This window comes from Sciurus vulgaris, assembly GCF_902686455.1.
Source record: "Sciurus vulgaris genome assembly, chromosome: 8".
Classification (NCBI taxonomy): Eukaryota; Metazoa; Chordata; class Mammalia; order Rodentia; family Sciuridae; genus Sciurus; species Sciurus vulgaris.
Window position 1 is genome coordinate 104,193,187 of NC_136468.1, and position 26,202 is coordinate 104,219,388.

At 48.4% G+C, this 26,202-nt stretch overlaps 2 protein-coding genes across 8 annotated transcripts; one reads left to right on the plus strand and one right to left on the minus strand.

Annotated features, from left to right (window-relative positions):
• Nucleotides 1-3,400: 3,400 nt before the first annotated feature.
• Nucleotides 3,401-16,950, plus strand: DBNL (drebrin like). Of its 7 annotated transcripts, none has more exons than XM_079150764.1 (13): nt 3,401-3,563; nt 8,105-8,160; nt 10,246-10,358; nt 11,360-11,434; nt 12,507-12,653; nt 13,450-13,527; nt 13,731-13,882; nt 14,061-14,109; nt 14,435-14,528; nt 14,792-14,880; nt 14,952-15,104; nt 15,482-15,587; nt 16,175-16,950. In XM_079150764.1, exons 1-13 carry the CDS (start codon nt 3,481-3,483, stop codon nt 16,312-16,314), a joined length of 1,335 nt encoding a protein of 444 aa, XP_079006890.1. In that variant the 5' UTR covers nt 3,401-3,480; the 3' UTR covers nt 16,315-16,950. The 7 variants fall into 7 exon arrangements, with proteins under 7 accessions (XP_079006890.1, XP_079006889.1, XP_079006891.1 ...); XM_079150765.1 differs by having other exon boundaries at nt 3,402-3,563; nt 14,058-14,109; nt 14,792-14,887; nt 14,992-15,104; XM_079150759.1 differs by lacking the exon at nt 14,792-14,880 and having other exon boundaries at nt 3,402-3,563; nt 14,058-14,109; nt 14,992-15,104.
• A 1,078-nt stretch (nt 16,951-18,028) lies between these two features.
• PGAM2 (phosphoglycerate mutase 2) lies at nt 18,029-20,562 on the minus strand. The gene is made up of 3 exons (XM_079150769.1): nt 20,041-20,562; nt 19,759-19,939; nt 18,029-18,228 (listed from the first exon to the last, which is right to left on the minus strand). Exons 1-3 carry the CDS (start codon nt 20,452-20,454, stop codon nt 18,062-18,064), a joined length of 762 nt encoding a protein of 253 aa, XP_079006895.1. The 5' UTR covers nt 20,455-20,562; the 3' UTR covers nt 18,029-18,061.
• Nucleotides 20,563-26,202: the final 5,640 nt, after the last annotated feature.

Below are 26,202 nucleotides of genomic sequence, written 5' to 3' on the forward strand. Positions count from 1 at the left end.
TATAGTCCCTCCTTCCTCCATTCTTGCCCCCCTTCCACCTCCCATTATGTGTCATCATCAACTTATCAGCGAGATCATTTGTCCTTTGGTTTTTTGAGATTGGCTTATCTCACTTAGCATGATATTCTACAATTTCATCCATTTACTTGCAAATGCCATAATTTTATTATTATTTATAGCTGAGTAATATTCCATTGTGTATATATATATATATATATATCTCACAGTTTCTTTATCCATTCATCAAATGAAGGACATCTAGGTTGGTTCCACAGTCTGGTTATTGTGAATTGAGCAGCTATAAACATTGATGTGGCTGTATCTCTGTAGTATGCTGATTTTAAGACAGTAATTCTTAATAGATGGAAAGAATGCCTTTACCATGATGTCCTTCAGAAAGGCTATTAGCACAGGCTCTGCTAAGCAGCAACACCATGCAGTGTGTGAAATTGTGTACTTCAGCTCAGCATCACAAAGCATTTTGCAGATAATGATTCATATAGTCTAGGAAGTGGGGGCTGATTCACATGTTCAAGGTAGGTCAGAGGGAAAAATTCAGGCCCAAGTTAAGACTGTGAGTATCCACATTCTGGGTTTTTAAGCAACAGCTTGAAGAAACATGGGTTTTCTGGGTCCAGTCAAAATTTCCCCAAGCTTGCCCTCTCTGCTTGAAATAGGTAGTAGAAGAGTGAAAATCAGCCCTTTGGGGATCCCCAGTAAAAATCTTACTCATTGTGAATCTGAAGTGGGCTTTGTACCTACTGACTCCTTGAACAGGCTTGTTCCTGAGAAATCCCCTTAGGTTCCCTTCCAGTGAAACGGTCACCCACTTGTCATGCCTTCTAGGGCTCAAGTCAGCCTGAAGAATACTCCTTGAGTCAAAGCTTTGTTGTAACATTAACCATGGTGTAGGGGCTCCTGTGTAATCCACATCTCCAGAAACGACATTTGCAAGGCAAGTCCCTGGTCAGCAACTGGACAGCAGATCTGAAAAGTCAACTATGGAGTAATGTGTGTGTTTCTCCTTTAGACCAGAGAGGTCAGGGAAATGGAATTTCTTGTTGTATGGAGGATTGAACCTAGGGGCACTTAACTACTGAGCCACTTCCCCAGCCCTTTTTATTTTTTATTTTGAGACAGGGTCTTGCTAAGTTGGCTGGTACCTTACTAAGTTGCTGAAGCTGACTGAACTTTCAATCCTCCTGCTTCAGCCTCCTGAGCCACTGGGCTTACCTTACACTGGGCATGATCTTAAGCAACAAATCTATGATGAATAAATGACTATTAACTCTCCCAGAAGTTTCTGGATTTGAACAATGGAGCTGAGATTTTTCATCTGTCAGGTTCCAGAAGTATCTGGAAATTACAAGAACATGGCAAAGGGTCAAAATCTCACAACAAGGATATTTAACAGTATTAAAATGGTAGCTTGGGACACAGCAGCCCACACCTGTAATCCCGGGAGCTCAGGAGGGTAAGACAGGAGAATCACAAGTTCAAAGTTGGCCTTAGCAACTTAGCGAGGTCCTACACAACTCAGTGAGACCCTGTCTCTAAATAAAATATAAAAAGGGCAGGGGATGTGGCTTAGTGGTTAAGCACCCCTGGGTTCAATTCCCAAAAATGAACCCATGTAAAATGGTAGCTTATAGCTGAGCAGTATATCAACACAGAAGAATTCCATACCACCTCACTGAAGTTTCTCAAGGATGGCATATTCCAGAAGAAAGTTTCCTTCAGTGTCAGAAATGGTGCTTACAGGCCTGATCTGCAGAATTACTGGCCTGGAGCCTGGTACCCAAAGAGGCAGAGAAGGCGCCTGAGTTCACCATGGAGCCACTTGTCTCTCATCCCTTTTGGTGCCTAGCTCTTCTGACTGGCAGCTTGTGTAAGGAATGAACCTTACACAGCACTGGATCTAGCCATGAGTGCTGGTTATCTGAGAAATGGAGGATGTGGCTGCCAGCATCCCCAAACAGCAGCTTGATGCTGTGGGGGCAGAAGCAGCAAATCAAATCGTGAGCAGCATTCCTTCCAGAGGCCTGCTTGTTCACTTGAAGGACTTGCTGTTCACTTCTTGAGGCCAGTTTTCTGACTCTGTTGTTCCTACCATCTGGTCTTTTCCTATTGACAGATTTTATTTAAAATAAAACCTAAAACTATAGAGAATCTGCAAAACTCCCAGACCAGATAGTGTGGCTTTCTGATTTTTCTAAAATAGTCTCCTAACACCTCCCTGCTTCCATGCCCCTACCCTCCAGACAGGCTCAATGGCATCCAGCTGCCCACAATAGGGTACCCCTGGAGTGCAGGGCCTTGGCCATCCTTCATTTTGGAGGGCAAGAGCAGAGCTACCTCTTGGAGCCTGCCTCTCACTCTGCTGTCCCCTAGACCACCTACAGTAGTACCAGTGGCTGGTTGTGCAAAGAAGACTGTCACTCCCAGGTGGTCATTGTAATACTTTTCTATTTATGTTAAGTAGCATTATGAAAGCAGTATGCAAGATGTGATGGGAGGGGAACACAAGAAAAATGGGAGTGGGTGGGAGACAGGGATGGAGATGGTCTACATATGGCAGGTCACATCCTCTCTTTAAAATCCACTAGAGATTCCATTATATCTCCAGAAAAACACAAAGCCCTTCCCCTGGACTTCAACTTCTCCCTGTGCCCCATCTTTCAGACCCTTTAAGCTGGTTCACACTTCAGAACCTAAACATTTACCTGGGAGCTTTCTTTCTAGATCGTCTCATGGTCCATGCACATTTGTGGATGGGGGGGAAAAAAAAAAAAAGATCTTTCCTGGAAGGGAGCTGATTGAGGCAAAATGGGTCCCTTCTTTCTCAATATGAAGGTGAAGCACAAAGCGAATTCTTTTCATTCCTCTACTACCCCCACCTTTTAACCAAATTGCAGAGGGAAAAAAATGAGAGCCAGCACAAAAGCTTATTTTTTTTTTTTTTGTAGCGTTGCGCTCATCACTTAGCATCCATTTATACGTGTATTCATTATATCATGCTTTATTCATAAATCATACTTCTGATGCGGGTCCACACATCGGCTCGTGGGATCCGGTGTGGAGGAAGACTTGTGAATGTAAGATCTCTCAAGTAAGCGCATTAACAGTGACACGAATTAAAAGAACATGAGCATTGTTCCTTGAGCTACTAAGCGATTGGACTGGAACCAGAGCAGGCGCTAGGCCACGCCCGGGGAGAGCACCCAGCGGACGAATAGCAGCGGACAGACAGTTCCTTTAGTTGGCCGGCGCCTAAATAAAACCACCCCACTCTTCGCTCCCGGGCAGCGAGCCCAGAGGCTAAGGGTTCAGTCCCGCCTCTACTTCCACTTCCGGCACCGGGGCGGGTCTTCCGGTTGTCGGAGGGTAGGCTTCCGTCCACCTGGGCGGGGCTCCCGACTGGCAAGGGAGGCTGGACCCTAAAGCTGCAGAGGCTGCAGCTCGGGGATCGTGGAACGGACCATGGCGGCAAACCTCAGCCGGAACGGGCCGGCGCTGCAAGAGGCCTACGTGCGGGTGGTCACCGAGAAGTCCCCGACCGACTGGTGGGCAGCTAGGCGGGCCCGGAGTGGGTGGGGGGCGCAAGCGCTGGGCGGCGCGGCCGCAGGTGGTGCGAGGCTCACCTGCCTGCCAGCCCCACACGCCAGCTTGGTGCTGTCCCACCCACTTCAGCGCTGCCCAGTAGTTCGTGAACGGGTGAAACAGCTTGGGAGACTAAGCCCTTCCCCCTGCACCTTCGACGCCTAGTGTCGGCTTCGCGGCCCTCCATGTAGGACTTGGCCCGGTGGTACTTGCTGGCCTCGCTAGGTTCTTTTTTCCAGCTCTGGGACTTCCCTAAGAAAGGGGTCCTCCTCAGGTCCTCCACTCTCGCCTTAGAAGGCGGAAGCAGCGCTTGACTTCCGAACGCTTGGTTCAGAGTTGGCCTTTGAGAGGGGCCCGACAGCCTGGCTGGGAAACATGAGCTTGCTCTGGAGGCTCAGACAAGGAGGACAGGTTTGGGGCCCCGGTTCTCTGGGAATGTGGATTTCAGGACCTCCGTTTCTCTTTTCTTGTATCTGAGTCATGGGAAGAATAAAAATAGGATGCTGGACACTTACTTAGAAAAAAAGTCCGGTCTTCTCTCCACCACTTCTGGACAAGCTTTGGGAGGCTATCAGTGTGTAGGTCTCCTTATGCAGTTGATGAAACTACAGTACTGGGATCCTGAATCTAAAGTTTCTGGGTGAACCCTGAGCAGTCCCCATACAGATCATCTCTGCAGTATGCATAGCTATGTGTAATTCTCTTTCACTTTCCCATTTGCTTAAACTGTTTTCACTGACCAGTTTTTAGTTCTTCAAGTTCTAAGAAATATGCTCAGTATGGTGGTGACCAAACTTGGAAATTAGAAACTAGAACTTAGAGGTGGAGTTTTGGTGGGACCTCCCCCACCCTGTGGTCAGCAGTGAGACCTTGTCTACTGAGTCTGCCCCACTGTGTGGGTCCTCATGGACTCATCATTTCCTGTTGCCTGGGCTAGGTTTTGCTGCTGTGACCAGCCACCTCTCCCCTTGTCTAAGTGCTTTCTTGTCTCCTCTGTACTTCCCTGGTACCTCAGTCTTCTCAGAAACTATCACTGCTTTTCTGTTGTGTTTGACTTTTTTTTTTTTTTTTTAAACTGGGAATTGAACCCAGGGATGCTTTACCACTGAGCTACATCCCCAGTCCTTTTTATTTTTTTTACTTGAGACCAGGTCTCACTAAGTTGCAGAGGGCTTCACTTAGTTGCTGAGGAGGAGCTCTAACTTGAGATTGCCCTGCCTCATGCTCTAGAATCACTGGATTTACAGGCATGTGCCACCATGCCTGGTGAACTGTCACTGACTTGGGAATGATACCTCACAGCTCAGCTAGCAGTGCAGACTTCCCATGTTTCTAGTCTTTCCTTGGGTTTCTTATCAGAGCTGTCTACTGCCACCACAGCCTGGTTCTGACCTGTCTCATCTACTCGTTCCGCTTTAAGGTGCTAAACCTCTTCTTGTCATACTCATCTGCCTGGATAGCCATGCTTTTGACCACTTACTCATTTCCAGGCTCCTGAATAGCTGTAGGTTGTGTCAGTCAGTTGCATAAGCCCCTGGCAGCCACCCTAATTGTGGAAGCCATGTAAGTAGTTACTCAACAAACTGAGGCAAGTCTCCATTCACTGGCTGAAAAAGATTTGGACTATCTTACTTCCCTACCCATAACTCTGCGGTGACTTCCCATTGCACATTGAATAAAGCCCAGACTCCACCCCACCCACTTGACCTGTATAACCCTGTTTCTGCTGCCCCTCCTATTTACCACACTGTGGCCACACCTGCTCAGTACCACTCTACCCCTGTCTTTCTCTTCCTCAAACTTGCAAGATGGTTCCTCTTCAAAGCCCTTGCTCTTGCTGTTTCCTCTGCCTAGGGCGCACTTCTTCTGCATCATCCCAGGTGCCTTCCACACCTTCAGATCTCTGCTCTGAGGTTGCCTTCTCAGAGAAACCTTTCTGAATTCCTAGCTTCCTGACTATAGTCACCTTTTCCTCTCCTCTAGTTTTACTTCCTTCAGATACATGCTGGACACATGCTGGAAACACTTGGGGATTTTCTTGTTACTTTTATCTCTTCACTAGAATGGGTAGGATGGACTTATCTCTTCCCTAGTACCTGCTATAGAATTGTTTTGTGTACTTGATGCTCAGATGAAGGATGAACTGAATGATACAGAAGAACCAGTAGAGAATATCAGAGATGATCTCCAGTTTGGTGGGTCTTTAAAGATGCAGGTGGAATTGTACTGGGCCTTAAGGCCAGAACCAAAGCTTTCACTCTCTATCTTGATCTGTCTCTAGCCCTCTCCCTTTGGGGAGTGTGAGTACCAGGGATTGAATTTAAGAGCACTCAATCACTGAGCCACATCCCCAGCCCTTTCTTGTATCTTATTTAGAGACAGGATCTCACTGAGTTGCTTAGTGCCTAGCTGAGTCTGGCTTTGAACTCTCCATCCTCCTGTGTCAGCCCCACAAGCTGCTGGGATTACAGGCGTGTACCACCGCACCAAACCTTCCTTCAGGTCTTGATGAGTTTGTTCTAATCTGGTTCATGTGTCACCTCCTGTGCCTATATTACTCCCTGACAGTACATTAGCACCAGGTGTGTGTCTGTCTCTCTTGTTAGAAGGCAGGTTCCATGGGTGGGGCCTTTGGGGATTGTTCATAGCTGCATTCCTATTGCCAGTAAACAGTAGGTTCTCAGTACACATATTTGAAAAGAATGATGGAATATAAGGACTTGACATGTCACACATCCTTCCTATGCACAGGCCAGTGCACCAGGTTTTGTTATGTTGATTTGAAAGAAGAGTGGTATTCTATTAAAGATGGGAATGAACCTCTGAACTGGGAACAGTCTTGAAGGTGGTTCAGAGTGGATCTCAGGGGAGAGGGGAATGAAGTTGGATGGGTAGGTGGCAGATACCAAACTTGGCCTTATTAGCTGCCAGATCCCTTCTTGGAGGAGACATGCTGCCATCTTCTGTCCCCACTGCTTGTGCCAGTCTCTGTGCCCTGGCAGCCAGGCCTGTGGCCATCAAGAGGAATGGTCTTGCTAGGCATTGTGGTGCATACTTGTAATCCCAGCAGCTCCCGAGGCTAAGGCTGGAGGATTGCAAGTCCAAAGCCACCCTCAGCAACTTAGTGAGACTCTAAGCAATTTAGCAAAACCTTGTCTCAAAACATTAAAAAAAAGGTCTGGGTATGAGGCTCAGTGCTTAAGCACCCCTGGGTTCAATCTTTGGTACCAAAAAAAAAATAAATAAATAAAAGAATGGTCTTCTTTCCCCGACAAAAAGTTCCACCAACTCAGGCTGATATCCACTACCTTCTAAATCTTTTTCCTTGTTCCTCTGTGGTTTTCTTTCCTTCTGCATTCTGTTTCCTCTCCTGGTAAGCAACAGCTCTTTTCTAGTGGCCTGCCTCCTCCCTACTAACCAGGTCCACTGGGCATGGGGTTTGGTTTTTCTTTCTCAGGCATATGCATCTACCCAGTGGCACTGGCAGGCTCTTATCCCCAGAGCTTCTGTCTGGTCTTCCTCCCAAGCTGGGGAAATGACAGACACTGGGCTGGGTTGGGTTTTGTCTTTGACTTTCTGTGAGAGAGGTCATTGCCTCTGCTCCATACCCACCAGCACTGCCAGGGATGTTAAACTCTTGTATGGTTGGTGCTGATGACTGTGTGTGCACTATGGAGCACCTCAAGCAAAACTTGCCTCTTGAAGGCCACCTCTACAAGAATGTTCTCCTTGAGTAACCTTTGTTCTTCATGACTCAGATTTAATAAAATTTATTGTCTTCTCACCAACTTTGGGGTACAAGTTTATAAGCCAAATTTTTTTTAGTCTTATAAGTAATTAGTATTACCAGAAAGAAAGGCAACCCAGTATCAGCCATGGAGAGTTAAATCACTAGATAGAAAGCTTGCCTGTGTGTGCCTGTCTGTAAGAGGTTGATGGGTCACTGGTCTTAATAGACTTCATGTAACATTGCCCCTGTGGGTTCTGATGCTGTGCATACCTATTAAAGTCTGAGTTTGCCAGGAGACTGTCACAGGGAGACCTGCCACCACACTCTTCAGGCATCACTGAAGGTAGGGCAGATGTACACCCGAGTGTTGGCAGCCTCCAAGTTGCCTGATGAATCTCTTTTTCCTTCCTACCTACCTACCTACCTACCTCCTACCTTCTTTGACGTTCTTTGAATTCAGAAATATGTAGGTATCTTTTGTCTTTTTAAATTTTTTTACCTAGTAGAAAAATGAGTATTTTACACATGAATGTGCAGAAAATTCATAAAACTCCACAACTTATGTTTTCCTCTAAGTAGGTATGTGCTTCTTATCTCCATGGCTTTGTTTCTCACAGCAAGTCCCTGGTTAGTCAGCCTTAGCGTGGCCTACTGAGAACCTGTCTGGCAGGTTAGAGCAAGGCAAAGTAGAGCCTGCATCTGCCATGGTAGGTGTGGTGATGGCAGATGGAGCTCAGGGTGCTGACCACTGAGTCCACTCGTGTTTTGTTTCAGGGCTCTGTTTACCTACGAGGGCAACAGCAATGACATTCGTGTGGCTGGCACAGGGGGTAAGTATCCCTCAAATGGGCTCTCAGTACCAGGAGGCAGGAGAATAAGATGCACAAAGGGAAGAAAGTTTTTACTGTCACTGGTCCATCGCTGGCATTTCAGCCATCACAGCAGGAAAGGGACTCAGTCACACAGTTTTCCATTGCAGTGACATCTCCCCTTGCTGAGGGTGGGAGTGGGATACCTGCTTTCTGCAGACCTATCCCCACATTAGCTCCACTGAGGGATTCCTTGACCTCCTGATTAGGATGTGGACCAGCACAAGGCAGGTCTAGGGGGCCAGAGCTGTATCAGTCCTCTGGGCAGCAAGGGCCTGGCCCTTACTGGACAGTTCTGGTAAACTTTGGTAAGCTTTTGGTACGTTTCAGATGTTAGTGAGTAAAAACATTCTTCCTCAACATTTTATCCCTGGATACAGGGCAGTACTACTCTCTCTGGAGGAACTAAGTGCAAGTAGCCAGCCCTCTCCAGTTCGTGGGTATTCTCTGTCCAGGGGGCTTCAGCTGGGTGGATGCCAGTGGTGCAGGTAAAGAAGGCCCAGACCTCTCCTCTGCCTCTTCTCTGCCCTTACCAGGGGCAAGAGCACACAGAGACCCACCTGCACTGGGGAGAGGCAGCATCACTGCATGTGATGATGAGGACCTCAGTGGAGGTAGTCTCTGCAGAAGGAATGGCTCCGGGCCACCACTGGGCAGAAACTGGCAAGTAGGCTGAACTAGAGATGATGGGGTATGAATTCCAGCTGATACTCTGATCCCTCCCCATGCTCAAGGCCAGCATGCCTATACTCTGAGGTTCACCTGACCTCCTCCCACTCCCAGTCCTGAGCAGAACATGACTTTGTTGTTCAGTGAGTGCCTGGAACACATTCTCTGCTTGGTGGAACAAATACAGTTTTAGTGACAATTGTTGATAGAAAGCCCTTACTCCTACAAGCTGTTCTCACTTTTGCGTCCTCTTTCCAGAATGATTGCCACTGAATAGGCATCTCACATGACAGGGTAGATGTCTGAGAGTTGCAGGGATCAGCAATCTGAGTGTCATGCTACTTCTACAGTGCACCAAGCAGGACTGTGCTACCAATGCAGCATTGACTGCCTCAGGTTCTGTGGATCCTGCAGCTAAAATACCTGACCCAGTTCCTCCTTTCAGCTTTGGGATGTTTGGAGTTTGAGGGTCAGTGCTATGGAGAATGCCTTATGCAGCCCTTCTTACCTCCACCATCTGAGACTCGTAAGGGCCAAGTCAGTTTTTCAGTTGTGAGATGTTACAAGAGATCTGACACTCTGGGTGGCCCTGATGCCTGAGTGAACATGTGATTCCCAGAGGGAATGACTTAGTAACTCCACTATCCTGGGGCCCTTTGTGGAGTCCAGGCCACAGGAAGAGTGATGCAGACATCCTTCACTTGCAAGTCTGATGGCTGGTCTGAGGTGGAAATATTTACTTATTTATCTATTTTTATTTCCAGAGTTATCTTTGAGTTTAGAAGAGTGGTTTTTAAACTAGTGTGGGCAAAAAAAAAAAAAAAAAAAAGTCACTTAAGGTGCTTGTCAGAAAATGCAGTCTCCTGGCCAGGTGAGGTGGTGCACACCCAGCAACTCAGGAGGCTGAGGCAGGAGGATTGCAAGTTCAGAGCCAGCCTCAGCAACTTAGCGAATCCTTAAGCAGCTTAGCGAGACCCTGTCTCTAAATAAAATAGAAAAAAGGACTGAGGATGTGGTTCAGTGGATAAGCACCCCTGGGTTCAGTCCCTGATACAAAAGAAAATGCAGTCTCCCTGGGTCTCACCAGCTATGCTAAATCAGCCTTGTGGAAGTAGAGCTCAGGAATCTGATTTTACTTTGTTTTTATTTTTATTTTATTGTGGCATTGGGGATTGGACCCAGGCTCTTACTATGCCAGAAGTGCTCTATCATGGAGCTATACATGTATATGATTTTAAACACAGCTTCCAAGGATGATTCTGAGATGGTTGGGTGAGAAGCCTTGGTGAAGGGTGGCTCGGATTTCCTTACTGATGAAGCAGGCACTGGGGTGGGTAGGGGCACTGGCCACCTCTGACCCTCCCTGTGACTCTGCAGAGGGTGGTCTGGAGGAGCTGGTGGAGGAACTCAACAGTGGGAAGGTGATGTATGCCTTCTGCAGGGTGAAGGACCCCAACTCTGGCCTGCCCAAGTTTGTCCTCATCAATTGGGTACGTGGACTTATCTCATCTAGTGTGACTGGGGAAAGTCCCTTGACTTCTTTCTTGTTTTGACTTTTTCAGGAACAGGGTATTTTACTGGCATGATTTATTAAATAAACAGAACAGTTTAAAGCTGGTGAAAAAGCAGAATAGTCAATTAATTCATTGTAGCCCAAAGAATAACTGTCCTTGTCGGGAGGATCGCAAGTTAGCCTTAACAACTTAGTGAAACGCTGTCTCAAAATAAAAATTTAAAAAGAACGGGGTAGAGTCCGTACCTAGCACATGTGAGGCCCTGGGTTCAATCCCCAGTATGGCAAAAAATAAATAATTAAATAAAATGACTGGCCTTGCTACACAGAATTCATTCTCCAAGCCCAGAATTGGTCCAGCAAAGTGAAGTAAAAATGGTCATCACAAGAAATTCCTGCCCCATTTCCTTCAGGGTAGTCCTTTTGGTGAAGCAGAAATCCCAAGGGAGTATGCAGGAGCCTGAGAGTACAGGGACAGGGGCTCCAGCAGAGTACTGGGGATCGAGAAATCTCAGGAGCCAGGTGCAGTGGTGCATGCTGTAATCCCAGTGGCTCGGGAGGTTGAGGCAGGAGGATCACAAATTCAAAGATAGCCTCAGCAACTTAGTGAGGCCCTAAGCAACTTAAATAAAATAAAATATAAAAGGACTGTGGAGATGTGGCTCAGTGGTTAAGGGCTACTGGGTTCAATCCCTGGTATAAAAAAAAAAAAAAAAAAAGAAAGAAAGAAAGAAAAGAAAAGCTCAGGCAACTCCCCCACAATGGAAGCCAGCAACTGTCCTGCCTAGAGAACAGTTTCTGAACCCCTTGGAGGTTGAAACCTAAACTCATTTTTGTGACTCAGTTGGGAGAATGATGTCTGCTTTGAGGGGATTCTCTTTGGGGAGATAGGGAAGCTGCTGGGTCCCTGGGAACTTGTGGGAAGGGAAATGGCTTTGGGAGGAGGCCTGGGTCATGCTGGGTGTGCTTGTGTTGCAGACAGGCGAGGGTGTGAATGATGTGCGGAAGGGAGCATGCGCCAACCACGTCAGCACCATGGCCAACTTCTTGAAGGTGAGGGCTACACCAGTCCTGCTGCCCTTTTAAGGGGCCTTGCAAGATCAATCATCCCAGGTTCCCGGGTGTAACTGAACTGGAATTGGAGCTGGAATCACGAGCGTACTAGTGACCGAAGCTCTGTTTGACCCTCAGGGCATGAGCAGAGGCTGCTCCCCTCTGGGTCAGCAGGTACACAGGAGGCAGAGATGTAATCAGAACACCCAAAGGTTGGTCTCAGCAGAGCAGGATTAAGGATCATGCTGGAGCTGATCCAATGAGCAATGCTGGGCCTGGGTTCTGTTTTGTTCATAAGTACTCTAAATAGTTTAGCAGCATTGTCAGGATTTGGAGAAAGGAAAAAGATGCTTGTGCCCACCACCCTAACATGTATCATTTTGATGTATTCCTTTTCAGTCTATTCACATCAGTTGTTCTATGGTAGAACATTTTTTCGATTTCAAAAGCAATTATGTTTAAAGTATTTGTTGTTTACTTGTTAGGTGACACTTTTTGCACTTACTTGATTACCAGCAAGGAGACTCCTTTGATTCCCAGTTCTGCAAACACATTTTCTGATATGACTCTGTTTCCATCTAGTAGATGAAAAAGACTTCCAAGTTCATTGGGTGTAGTCAGGTGCAGTGGTGCATACCTATAATCCCAGCAACTCAGAAGGATCACAAGTTCAAGGCCAGCCTCAGCAACTTAGTAGTGAGGCCCTAAGCAACTTAGCAAGACCCTCTCTCAAAATAAAAAGGCCTGGGCATGTGGCTCAGTGGTTAAGTACCTCTGGGTTCAATTTCCCATACCAAACAAACAACCCAAAAAACTATTGGGTCTATAATAACAGAGAATGAGGTCATGGGTCTACTTTTCAGAAAGAACTTGGTGGCTAACTGGGTATCTCCTGAGCTGCAACAGGGACTACAACACAGGGAAGCAGGGCCTCGGTTCCCAGCAGCCAGACAGATGCCTTGTAATCAATCTCCTGTGGGCAGTCATGGCCTCTGCTACATGAATAGATAGGAGTTTTTCATCCTCTCCTGTGCTTGCAAATCTTGTCTTTTAAGTGGTACTTCTGCCACAGGGGGCCCATGTGACCATCAATGCACGAGCAGAGGAGGATGTAGAGCCTGAGTGCATCATGCAGAAAGTGGCCAAGGCCTCCGGGGCCAACTACAGCTTCCACAGGGAAAGCAGCCGCTTCCAGGATGCAGGACCCCAGGCTCCAGTGGTAAGTCCTGCCTGCCTAGCACCAAGCTTTTGTTGCTGAGGACCTGAGGATGTGGCAGAATCTATATGGTTTCCAGAGTCTGTGTAGTTGGACCCCTGATGGCTGGCTTCCATAGATGGTAACCATACCTGGTAATTGGCCTAGCCATTCTAGCACTTTTGTTTGGAGCCAGCTATGTATGATCAGGTTGGAGGCTCTTTGGAAATGCACAGCTATAATGGTCCAGCCATCCCTGGGGATCACAGTGGCAGCAAGACTGAGTTAGTCTCTGGCAGGAACCACTGTGGAAGAACCTTAGTTGGCATCAGAGCAGAACCCTACACACCCAAGTTATGGGGAGATACCTGTAGACTCATGGTTCTTAAACTGGGTAGAGTTAACAGTCAGGATTGCAGCATCAAATGTGCAGTTGGGTTCTGCAGTAATTCTTGTGGACAATGCTGTGCCAGTCAGCTCTCTAAGGGGTAGTCCTGGCCAGAGACCTGCCTCAGAACTACCTGGTCCCCAGGAGTCTGCAGACAGGACCTTTCCTGTTAGGCCCCCATGCACAAGGGCTAGGTGCCACGAGACCCCATCAGTGTTCTTAGGATTCAGCATCCCTGCTGGGGCAGGTTCCTGGGCCTCTTTCTGGGCACTTGGTATTCAGCTCCTTGAGGGTGGTAGGTCAGGCTCCCAAGTCCCCACTGAGTCCAGTCCTCGTAGCACTCACCTGCTCTTGTAAATACCCTACCCTCTATACCCTGGAGGCCTAACTTCCACCCAGGGCCAGGTCTTTAGCATTTGCTGTCCCCCACAGGGTTCTGTGTACCAGAAGACCAATGCCATATCTGAGATCAAGAGAGTTGGAAAAGACAGCTTCTGGGCCAAAGCTGAGGTAAGAGGCATGGAGTAGGGGCACAGGTGTGTAGTGAGTGTTCTACCTGACCATTTATAGGTAGTTAAAGTAAGGCATAAGTAGGGCATGTGAGGGATGTGCTGTAGTGTCTTCCCTCAACCACATGCCTGTGGGACCTGGTCCCAGGCAGGAGGTGAGGACATGGGGACAGTGTGGGGTTGAGTGGCCAGCCCTCCCTGCAGAAGGAGGAGGAGAACCGCCGGCTGGAGGAGAAGCGACGGGCTGAGGAGGAACAGCGGCAGCTGGAACAGGAGCGCCGAGAGCGGGAGCTGCAGGAGGCTGCCCGCCGAGAGCAACGCTACCAGGAGCAGCACAGAGAAGCCAGCCCCTCAGGGTAAGCCCACCCTTCACTGGGCTAGGGTGCTGGCCCTCATGGTGGGGGGGGGGGGGCGCATCCCTTGGGGGTCCCTGTGCGCTCCTTTAATCCCTCAGAGGCAGGAGGACTAGGAGTGCAGCATTAGGGGCTGCTGAAGAGCTTCAGCTCTCTTCTCCCACTCTGGCCTTCCCAGCAGGACATGTGAACAGCAGCAAGAAGTGGTTTCAAAGAACAGGGAGGAGCAGGTTAGTATTGGGCTTTTCTCTCAAAGGGTCTAGAAACTTTCTGATTTGGATCCATCACATGTTGAAGCCCCTGAACTTGGATCAAGGGCTTAGCTCAGGCCCATGCAGTGAACAGGAGACACATCTGAGCACATCAAATATGCCAGTGGGGAGGAAAACCAGGAGCAGAAACTTGTGGCATGGACTGCAACCTAGTCCTGGGAGAGGCCCTGTCAGCCCCTTGGCTTCTCGCCTCTGATATAGCCTTGAGGGCCTGCTTGCTGGGGCGACAGACAGTGAGGTGAGAAACTCTGGTCATTGCTCAGGTCAACGCATGTTCCCCTAGGTGTTTTCTGGTCAGCGGACTGCACACCCGCGGGAGATTTTTAAGCAGAAGGAGAGGGCCATGTCCACCACCTCCATCTCCAGCCCTCAGCCAGGTGGGTCCTCCCTCTGGGCCTGGCCACAAGACAGATTAGTGACAAGGAACAACTGAGGAGAGCAGCCTAGGGCCAAGGTATCTCCTACTCATGGCTATGCTGCCTACCATCTCTCCACAGCAAACATGAGACACATCTGGGATCTCTGTACCTGTGCTAGCTGAGGCCAGCCCCTTTGGGCTGCTTTAAAAGACCAGGGCGGGTGTGTGGGCACCAAGGAATGGTTCTAAAGTGGTGGGGACATTGTTTGTGGGGGTTTGCAGGCAAGCTGAGGAGCCCCTTCCTGCAGAAACAGCTCACCCAACCAGAGACCTCCTTTGGCAGAGAGCCAACTCCCACTATCTCAAGGCCTGTGGCAGGCAAGGCATTTGTTATCCCATGGGGCCCTGGAGGGGGATGATGGTGGAGAAGGGAGGGTTGTAGGAAGGAGAGGAGTCAGAACTTGCTGTGTCCTCTGATGCAGATGTCTGTGAGGAGCCAGCACCCAGCATTCCTCCAAGTCTGGTGCAGGCAGAAGAGGAAGCCACATACGAGGAGCCCCCAGAGCAAGAGACCCTCTATGAGGAGCCTCCAATGGTAGGTTCTCTGCAGTGGGGTGGGGCAGCAAAGGTGCCACAGGCCTGAGTTTTCTGTGGTACACTAAGGGTTTTGAAGCACTTATGGATTCTCATTCAACTTTTGGAAAAGCCACATGCTGTAAGTTATGTGGGCCAGTGCCCATGAAGCCGATCCTGGACGAGGGAAGCACCCTGCAGTTTATGGCTAGAGGGGTTTGCACTGTCTTTCAGCCTCTGTACCTTGGGGTGATGACTGTGGTATAGGTGCAACCCCCACCCTTACAGTGCTATTCATCCTCCATGTGCTGTTGCCCATCCTGTAGACCCCAGCTTGACCTGAGCCACCTACGTGAAAAGGCTGAGTCTGGGTAATGTCATCTGTCTCTCTCTTGGCAGGTGCAGCAGCAAGACACTGGCTCTGAGCACATTGACCACTATACACAGGCCCAGGGACTCAGTGGGCAAGGGCTATGTGCCCGGGCCCTGTATGACTACCAAGCAGGTAAGGTGCCCAACCTGGCTGCCACAAATCTTGGGTCCTGTGGTTGAGATAGATAAGAACAAGTGACTGGGGCTCTGTAGGGGGACAGCACCAAGGGTATTGGGAAAAGAAGAGGGAAGTGGGAGGCAAGTTTGAGGATGGAAGCCCCACTGGAATGGTGGTGACCATGGCACTGGAGTTTCTGTTCTGAACAGCCTGGCCCTCCCCACAGACTCTAGCCAGCAGTTTACCATCCATTCATAGGAACCCCAGTTACCATCTTGTAGAGCCTCCAGGTCTGAGCAGAAAATGGAACCAGAACTGGACTCTTGACTTCCCAGAGGAGACCTTGGGGAAAGGGCTGAGGGTCTCTGGGGAGCAGCCTTTTGCAGAGGTATTCTGTAGGAAGATGTTCCCGGGTGGTGGGGCACCACTGCAATAGTTTTGGACTTCATGCAGGCTCGATGGCAATGGGATGTACCAAGGAGAAAGCAAACCAGCCCTGAGCTCTCATGCATGAGGGAGGGGGGCTGCCCAAGGGGCAGACATGGGTTGGGGGCTTGTGAGCAGGGGTCCTGATGCAGCCCCTGGGCTTAACCTTCCTGCAGCGGATGACACGGAGATCTCCTTTGATCCTGAGAACCTCATTACTGGCATCGAGGTGATCGACGAAGGCTGGTGGCGTGGCTATGGGCCTGATGGCCACTTTGGCATGTTCCCTGCCAACTACGTGGAGCTCATTGAGTGAGGCTGAGGCTCATCTTTCCCTTCCCCACCCAGATGTGGCTTCCTTATTGTTAAAAGAGGAGGTGCAAGAGTCAGTGTTCGCCATTTACAAGAATGGAACCACCATGAGGACAAGGCCTCAGGGCTTCCTCTGGCTTGGGTGGTTCAGCCTCTGTCACCCCAGATGCAGCAATAACCCAGTGATTCACAAACACACTTCCTGCAGCCTCCCAGATGCTCCCACTAGTCAGGCGCTTCACCTCTGTGGGAGACTGAGCTAAGCCCCACCTGTAGCAAGCCCCCAGGTAATCTCTGCCTGAGGAGAGTAGGTACTGCCAAGTTGGGTCTCTGAGCAGGGGCATCTGGAGGCAGCCTTCTGTATTTGCCTTTTCTTTCTCTCTGGCTTCTATAGGGTGGTGGCTGCAACTATTTAGAATGACCTTTGGTAACAGTGAATTTAGAGAATTGCTTTTAGCAGTCTATGACCAAAGTCAGAGTGGACCATGATGAATTTGATAGCAGGGAATTATTGTCTTTCTGGAGCCTACCTGGCCCCACTCCATTTCTGTCCCTGAGTTTGGGCCATGGGAAGCAGGGATGGGATGACCAAGCTCCCATCTCTGGGTATGTGAAAAATCAAAGACATGTTGTGTCCTTCTTGCTGTCTCCATTTTCTATCCCAGCCTGTCTGTGTGTCTGAAGAACAAATCCAAGATTGAAGTTTTGTCGCCAGGCTCCCAGCTCTGGTCTGATCTGCTGTGGCTTACCACTCCTATGTGGAAACAAACCTCAACCTGGGGGTCTGCATATGCTTTGTGTCTGGGGTAGATGTGTTGTGTGTGTGTGTGTGTGTGTGTGTGTGTGTGTGTGTGTGTGAGAGAGAGAGAGAGAGAGAGAATGCACAAATGTATGCATGCTCCTTTCCTTAGACCTCAGTGGCCAATTAGCCACGTAGGAGAGGCATAAATGTTACTAGCATGTGACTAACGTTGGAGCCTTCCTGCATTACAGTTCCTCTGGGAGAGGCCAAGGCTGTGCAACTCCCTATCTTAAGGAGTTTCTGCTACATGGCACAGCATATGTGGAGGAGAGAGGCACCGGCTCCTGCTCAGTATCTGGGCAATAAGGTCCCTCTTGTGCCTGAGGGGTGCCAGGTGGATGTGCTTGATTTCCTGCCTCACCTGCTGGCAGCCTAGGGCGAAGGCTGCCATGAGGAAAGCAGCGGTCGAGCCTGATGTTCCCCATTGCCAATCCTGCCTGTCCCTTAGGCCTCCTCCCTTTCTACTGTAAAGATAACAGGTCAGGGAAGCCTCATAAGTCTGGCCTATTGTACGCTGTGAAGCCCCACAGGCTTGTCTGTGCTCACCAGGAGGTGGGGCTTAGGGATAGCAGAGAACCACTCATTCTCTAAAGGAAGCTGGCCAAGAGATATTTCCTGACTGCTGGCCTTGCTTCCCTTGCAGAGGGCTGGGTCCTTGGCCTCTTCTCCCCTAAAGTACCCTAATTTAAGAACATGGTTACCAAGTGGCTTAAAAACTTAAGGGTTTCTTTGGCATATAGGTAGTCACAACCCTTGTTCAGCCCCTGATAGCCAGGCCTGGGGACTAGGCTCTTGCCCCCAGGTGATGTGGGCTCCAGGGATAGCTGTACTGGTCCCTGGGGTCACCACAGCTAATGGGGTGAGCTGGGCAGGCCATAACCCTGCCATGCCTGGCCATGCTGAACTCAAGGCAGTATGCAGAGAGTTGTCTTTATTGCCATACCCACCCTCACTTGGCCTTGCCCTGTGCAGCCACAGCTTCCATGGCCTTCCGCACCGTCTCCTCATCTCCCAGGAACCGCATGGGCTTGGTGGGCTTCAGTGCCTGGTCCAGCTCATAAACGATAGGGATCCCCGTGGGCAGGTTCAGATCCATAATGGCCTGGTCTGACATCCCTGGACCAGAAGAATAACATCCTTAGTCTCTCTGTCTACAGCCTTTCCATTTAACAGACCTCATGGCCTTTCTGGGCCACAGAGCCGAGCTGCCTGGCACTAATCCTCTCAGCCCTGAGGGCAAGGCCACAAAAATGTACCTAAAGGTCAAGGCAGAACTAAGCTAGACTGAGCAGCCTACAGAAATAGCCCAGTGGCAAGACACAAACTTCATCCTCCATGAGCAGCTGTGACCTGTGGTGGTGCCATCCACAGTTTCCTCAGCCCAATATGAACTGGCCAGACTGAATTTGAAGGTTGGAAGGACATTAATCATTTGGTTTCTAGGTTCTAAATTCTGAGCAGAGGAACGACTGGAAACCTGACCTTACCTGCTCCTGCAGGCCCCACCACCAGTAGCAATTCAATCTTTGGCATTGGCATCACCCCACCGCCACCATGTAGAAGGACTAGAAAATGTTCCCTGGGAAGCTGGGAACACCCCCACTCCCCCTGGTGCCTTTTCATACTCACCATGGTGCCTCTTCCCTTTAGAGCAGGTTGAGGTATATGGGACTGTGGAGGCCCCAGAAAGAATGGGGGGGGGGGTGTTACCCCCCCTCTGGATTCCAATCCAGGTGCAAGGGGTCTACCTATCAGCTCCTAGGAGCCAGAGATCTGGGATACACCTCATTCCTTTGCTATGATCTCCAACAAGCCTGAAGGTCATTCAGAGGCTAATTTAGACTGCCTTGACATCTAATAACTAGTGGAAGAGACCATCACTTGGGAGCCTCCCCTTGCCTGTGTAGTTCTCAAGGCCCATTTGTCAACATACCTTGCTCTTTTGGGGTTGCTTAACCACTGATCCACATCCCCAGCCCTTTTTTATTTTTTATTTTGAGAGTTTTACTAAGTTGTTTAGGGAACCAACAAGTTGCTGAGACTGCTGTCAAACTTGAGAGTCCTGCCTCAGCCTCCTAAGTGGCTGTGATTACCAACCCAACCCTCCTTGCTATGACCTAGGAGCCACAATAGAGGCCTGGAGGCTGGGTACTCAATAGCTCTGCACCACATTTCACTGTTCTCTTTGGAAGGAGCACACAAGAAAGCAGAACCCTGCACACATTGAGACAGTGAGCCTCATGAACTCCCCTGCAGTGATTTGGAGTGCCCTGAGTCCTGGCCTTTTCCTAGTTGGGCATCTTTTTTTTTTTTTTTTTTCCTAGTTGGGCATCTTTGTACAAGATGCCACCCTCAAGCCTATCTCACCTCTGTTCAGCTCCTGTGGTGGGGGTGCCACCTCCCCAAGCAGGCTGCTCAATGGGTGCTGTGTTCATGAAACCCACAACTTTGAGAAGGAAGCACATTTCCCATAGTGGCCCAGAACACAGAGAAATGAAATGTCACAGAACTTTTTAAAATGTTTTCTCAACTCTCTAGATTCAATGCACTGATTGAAACCCCCACATCTGCTCAACTGCCAAAAAGTAAAGGCACTGTTACCCCCACCCATCTCTGCCCCACACCCCTCCTGAGGGTGGGCCTCACCTTCCAGGTGCTTGACAATACCCCGTAGACTGTTCCCATGGGCTGCAATGAGCACTCTCTTGCCAGCCTTGATCTGGGGGGCAATCTCCTCATTCCAAAAGGGTAGGGCCCGGGCAATGGTGTCCTTGAGACTCTCGCAGGTAGGCAGCTCCCCAGGTTTCAGGCCTGCATACCGACGTTCCTGGGGAGAGGAACAGGGACACTGCTTTTCCCTCCCTGGGCAGCTGGTCCCCAACCCAGGTTCCCAACCTCAGACCTTCAGGGGCCTTTCTAGCAGCCCACCTTGCTGATGGCGCTGTAGTAGGGGTGCTTCTCATCCATAGGGGGTGGCGGGGTGTCAAAGGAGCGCCTCCAGATTTTCACCTGCTCCTCCCCGTGCTTGGCAGCCGTCTCTGCCTTGTTGAGGCCTGTGAGGCCCCCATAGTGCCGCTCATTGAGGCGCCAGGTGCGCACCACTGGCACCCACATCTGGTCTGTGCCATCCAGGATGGTCCAGAGGGTGCGAATGGCCCGCTTCAGCACTGATGTGTAGCAGATGTCAAACTCCATGTTGGCGTCCTTGATGGCTTTGGCCCCATTCTTGGCCTCCTCCCTCCCTTTTTCACTCAGCTCTGCATCAAACCAGCCACAGAAACGGTTCTCTTGGTTCCATGTGCTCTCACCATGGCGGACCATTACTAGGCGGTGGGTGGCCATGGTGGCAGGGAGACGCAGGGGCTCCAGACAGGGACAGCCGCCTCCCTAGCACCCCCAGCTTTATAACGGCCTGTCCCCAACCCCCACCCCAGCCAACTGCCAATCAGCATTCCAAGCAGGACAGGCGGCGGCAGGTGGCCAGTAGTGGCAGAGTGGCTGGGGGTGGGGGTGCCAGCTAGAGCTGGATTTAAAAATAGCCTCACATAACCACCAGCCCTGACTAGGCTCTGCTGACATGTCTATAACCAGCCTAGGGCCCAGGTTGGGTGGGGCTGCTGAGCAGGGCCAGGGTGAAGGGCAGAAGTCAGGGCTGGGGCAAGTGGGGGCTGGCAGAACAAAGGCTTTCCAGGGGGAGAATCTTTGAGGCTAGGAACTCTGTGGCTGTCAGTCCTTCCCTGTTTCAGGCAAAGGCACAAAAAATTTCCTAGCCCCTCTGTGGGTCACTGTGGTACTGGGGAACAAACTCCAAGGCCTTGTGCATGCTAGGCAAGTGCTTTACAGAGTACATCCCCAGCTCCTCTCCTGGTCACTCTTAACCTAATGAGACAACCTGTGTCTCAAGAAGAAATTGGCCCAGTGTCAGGGAGAACCCAGGGGTGTATGCATGTGTCACCCTTGCAGGTAGGTCTGTGAGTCTGTTTAAGTGAACATGTCAAGTGCATGTCTGTATCAAGTGTGTGCAGTACACTTTTGTGTGCACAAATCTATTCCTTGTGTGCCTGTGTGCACTGTCTGCAATGCTTGTGTTGTAAATACTTCAACCTGGTTAGTTATATGTGATGGGGACCTTCCTCAGGTGTCCTGATTTCTCCCTGGCAGGCCCTCCCTCTTTTCCAGCCCTGCACGATAATCCCTGCAAGAATCTATGACTGGTGGCCAGGTTGCAGTGGGGTGGGGTAGGGGGGTGGGGTCAACGAAGACAGAAAGAGAAAAGGTTGCTGTGGCAAAGCTAGGGGACAGTTATAGGGCCATGGCTTTGGGGGAGAAAGGTCTGTCCTTATAAAAGGTAGCACCAGGAAGCTTCATGGATAGACAGAACAATCAGGAGGAGGAGGGGTTCACCTTCCTCCGGGGCACCCTGTTGAGGCCTTGTCTTCAACTGAGCCTTCATCCAAGTCAGACCCACCCCTCCCAGAAGAAACAACCTTGGAAAAGAAAACAATTCATGCCACCCAATGAACCCTCCACCTTCAGGGATACGACTGAGTCATGAGTATTCATCATTGGATTTGTACTCAGCAGGAACACCCAGGAATAGGCTGAGGCAGGCAAGAGGCAGCATGGCATTGAGTCCACGCCAAGGACTTCTGCATTCAAGTTTGGGGGGACATGAGCCATTGCCTCACTCTTATCTTGCTATGCCTCTGATGACAGGAAAAGGTGAATGGGAGATAGCCTGTATGTGCAGGAAACCTTCCACACACCTCCTTCCATTCCTTGGGAGAGTCTCTGCACCCTAAAACTGGCCTAAGAACTCTAACAGCAGAGCTGGGAGAACTTCCTACAGACTAGGGACACTCCCCAAGGATGGAATGCACACTTCCCAGCAGTGCCACATGCAGGTCTCACTGCTCCATATCTACCCTGACTGAAGCCATGTCTTCTGATGTCATGGTCTTTTTGTCCTTTGACCACCAGGAATTGACTCACCAGGCCCAAGGAAACATGCCTGGAGGCCCAATCAGGAGGGATGATACCAGGGTTGGACAAGCCTATGGTAGACAGTATGGGGTGCTGGGAAGAGAGAAGTGGTGGTGGGCAGCTACTTTGCTGGGGAGACACGAGCAAGAGGCAGCTCTTCTGAGATGACATTTGGGTAGAAAGAGCAGAACACTAAGGACTCAGTTATAATGAGCCCTATGAGCAGGGCATACCAGGCTGAGGAACCAGCAAAGACCAAAGACCAGCAAAGAGCATTAAATAGGTGGGGACAGTGAAGAGGGGCACATGACAGAGGTAGCTTTGGGTCCCAACAGAGTTAGAATCATTAGAGAATTTGAAGCATAGTCATGTTTAAAGTCACTCACAGGTATTTGGAGGCAGAAGGGGTGGTAGAACTGCCAAACTGGAGAGATACTGGCCCTGCTGCAACTTAGTGGGGTACTGAGAATGCAAAGGATGCCCAGAGTGCAGGGGAGATAAAACACATCCATCTGACAAGTGTCTGCTGTTCCAGCATGGGGGTACAGAAGTGGGAACAGCAAGAACAGTAAGCAAGCGGGCAGGAGAGCTGCAGAGTACAGACAGTCCTGGGAAGGTAGGGTGATCCATCTCTCCCACTGACCAACACCATCAGCTGCAGAGGCAGGCAGATGAGAAAGGCCACACTCAGAAGTTCATTGGAACAGGTCGCCAGTTTTTTCTTCTAATATTGCCCAGCCCAGATAAGAAGGCAGTTTGAGGGGCTGGGGATATGGCTCAGTTGGTAGAGTGCTTGCTTTGCAAGCACAAAGCCCTGGGTTCAATCCCCAGCACTGCCCCCCCCCCAAAAAAAGAAGGCAGTTTGAAACCTGGACATGGACAGAAAGGCCCTTGGAGAATCTGTCTAGGGAGAAGGAAATGAAGCCCTACAGGTTAGAGCGTCTGGGGAATTTCCATGTTTCTCTTTCTTCTTTATGGCAGTGATGGTACAGTGAGGACTATACCCACCAAGCAGGGACCTGAGCCCTGAGAGGGAAGCAATGGCCCCTAGAGCATGGGGCAACTCTCTGCTGCACCCTCTGCTCCTGCAGTGGGCCCTGGATGTAGTGGAGGAATCATGCAGCAGGCTAGTAAGCAAAAGCTCTACATTTCTGACTGGAGACCTTGGAAGGGAGGCCCTGAGGAGCTGGGAAGTATCACAGAGAGCCAGGGGAGGAGAGAGATTGAATGATTAAGTAAGTGTAGGTGAGCTCATAGGCTTACTGCCCAGCTGTGCATGTGGGTCAGATCCTAGATGCATGCCACAGATCCCAGCCTGCCTACTGTAGACACAGGTCTAATCCATCTGGCTATCTGAGAAAACTAATTTAACTAGAGTTAAACTTTAAACAACCAAAATTCTGCTTAGGATAGCAACAAGGTTCCTGGTCTCAACATAATATTCAAAATACCCAGGATATAATCCAAAGCTACCCAGCATGTCAAAATCAGGGAAATCTCACCATGGCACAAAAAAAGACAATTAGGATGCTCACAGTGAGGGGAGTCAATTGTCTGAACTGCCACATAAAAAGCACTATTTTAAACCAGTCTTCAGAAAGTACTGGTAAACATTCTAGCTGGGTCTGGTGGTGTATACCTTTAATCCCAGCAACCCAGAAGGTGAGGCAGATGGATTGCAAATTTAAGGCCAGCCCAGGCAACTTAGAAAGACACTGTCTCAAAATTTTTTAAATTTAAAATACCTGGGGATGAGATGTAGCTCAATGATAAAAGTGTCCTGGGTTCAATCCCCAGTACTGCCAAAACTGCCCCCACCCCCGCAAAAAAAAAAAAAGTATTGGTAAACATTCTTAAAATGAATGGAAAGAGAAATCGTCAGGTAAGAAACAAGCTATGGAGAGGAACAAAATGGAAATTTTAGAACTGAAAAATACAAATAACCAAAACTAAAAATCTATAGGACAGGTTTGAGATCAGAATGGAAATGATAAGGATAATCAATAAACTTGATGATAGTTTGAAAAAAGATATAAACTTCATATCAAGAAGCTCAATGAAGGGACTGGGGTTGTGGCTTAGTGGTAGAGAACTTGCTTAGCAGATGTGAGGCACTGGATTCAATCCTCAGCACCACATTAAAAATAATAATAAATAGGCAAATAAAATAATTTTTTAAAAAAGCCTCAATGAAAAAAGGGCTGGGGGTATAACTCAACTAAAGCACCCTGGGTTGAATCTCCAGACCCACACACACACACACACACACACACACCAAAGGGAAGAAATAGCAGCAACAGCAGCTTAGTTAACCATAAACAGGATAAATTAGCAATAGTAACACAAAAATCCAAGCCCTGATATGTCACAATGAAACTTTGAAAACTAAACAAGAAAAATCCTAAAATCAGTCAGAGAACAATGATGAATTTTCTGTAGGGGAACAACTTCTTTAAAAGGCTGGATTTCTCAACAGAAACCATGAAGCCAGGGCTGGGATTGTAGCTAAGTGGAAGAGCACTCACCTAGCATGTGTGAGGCACTGGGTTTGATTCTCAGCACTGCATACAAATAAATAAAGGTAAAGGTCCATCAACAACTAAAAAAAGGAGGGGGCACTGGGGTTATGGCTCAGTGGTAGAGCGCTTGCCTAGCATGTGTGAGACATTGGGTTCAATTCTCAGCACCACATATAAATAAATGAATAAAATAAAGGTCTATTGACATTAAAAAAAAAAAAAAAAAAAACCATGAAGCCACTAAGAAGTAGAACAACAGTTTTAAAGTGCTGAAATAAATGAATTGTCACCCAAGAATGCTATATCTAGCAAAAAAAATATCTTCTAGGAATAAAGGTAAAATAGACATTTTCAAATGACAGCACTAAAATAATTCATAACTAAACACCCAATGACCTGAAGAGCTTCCACTAGGCTCCATCTGCTGAGAGTTCCACCATCTCCCAACAGGGCCACCCTGGGATCAAGGCTTTAACACATGGGTCTTTGAGGGACCTTCTAGACCCAGACTATGGCACTCATCAAACAAATATTTTGTCCAACAAAAATTTTAAAAATCATAACCATCTCAATCTATGCAGAAAGCACATTTTTAAAAATCCAACACCCATTCATGGTAATAGAAGGGAACCTTAACCAAATAAAGGGCATATACAAAAAACCAACAGCTAATATCATACTTAATGATCAAAGCCGAGATGAGGAACAAGAGAAGGTGATCTGTACTCCCCTGTTCTACTTAACTTTGTACTGAGGTTCTAGCCAAGGCAACTGGGCAAGAAACAGAACAAAAAGACATCCAGATTGGAAAGGAAGAAGTAGAACTATTTTTCTCTGCACTTCGCATAGGAAGTGCATAGGAAATTCTAAGGAATCCACTGTAAGACTATTAAAACTAATGAATTCAGCAAGTTTGCAGGAATACAAAAAGTCAATTGTATTTAGTAATTGTCAATTAGTATTGAGTAATCTGAAAATGAAATTAACAATTCCATTTAATATATCATCAAAAGAATACAATACTTAGTAATATGCATGTGTGTGTATGTTTCTTCATTTTAAGATGGGATCTCATTATATTGCCTAGGCTGGTCTTCAACTCCTGGGCTCAAGCTATCCTCTTGCTTCAGCCTCTCAAGTAGCTGGGAATACAAGTGTATGCCACAATGCCTGGCTTTAGAAACAAATTTAACAAAAGATGTATAAAATTTAATACTCTGAAAACTAGGAAACATTATGAAAATAACTGAAGATCTTAATAAATGAAAAGATGCCCCATGTTTATGTATTAGAAGACAATATTGTTAAATAAAAATGGTAATACTTTCCAAATTGATCTACAGATTCAATGCAATCTCTATTAGTCCCCAGCTGGCTTCTTTCAATATATTGAAAAGCTAAATCCAGCAACACAGAATAGCCAAAACATTTTTTGAAAAAGAACAAAGTTAGAGGATTCACACTTCTCAATTTCTAAAACTCTGCAGAACCAGGTAATCAAGACAGTGTACTACTGGCATAGGACAGATATATGTTAGAAAAAAAAAACTGGGTAATGTATGAAATGTAAAATTAAAAACAAAAATAC

Excerpts from the sequence above, each read along its gene's own strand:
- PGAM2 (XM_079150769.1), bottom strand. The coding sequence starts at position 20,454 with ATGGCCACCCACCGCCTAGTAATGGTCCGCCATGGTGAGAGCACATGG. Across the intron at positions 19,940-20,040 it reads ACTACAGCGCCATCAGCAAG|GAACGTCGGTATGCAGGCCT; the intron begins GTGGGCTGCTAG and ends TCCTCTCCCCAG. Across the intron at positions 18,229-19,758 it reads TATTGTCAAGCACCTGGAAG|GGATGTCAGACCAGGCCATT; the intron begins GTGAGGCCCACC and ends CTTCTGGTCCAG.
- DBNL (XM_079150764.1), top strand. The coding sequence starts at position 3,481 with ATGGCGGCAAACCTCAGCCGGAACGGGCCGGCGCTGCAAGAGGCCTAC. Across the intron at positions 11,435-12,506 it reads CCATGGCCAACTTCTTGAAG|GGGGCCCATGTGACCATCAA; the intron begins GTGAGGGCTACA and ends CTTCTGCCACAG. Across the intron at positions 13,528-13,730 it reads GCTTCTGGGCCAAAGCTGAG|AAGGAGGAGGAGAACCGCCG; the intron begins GTAAGAGGCATG and ends CCCTCCCTGCAG.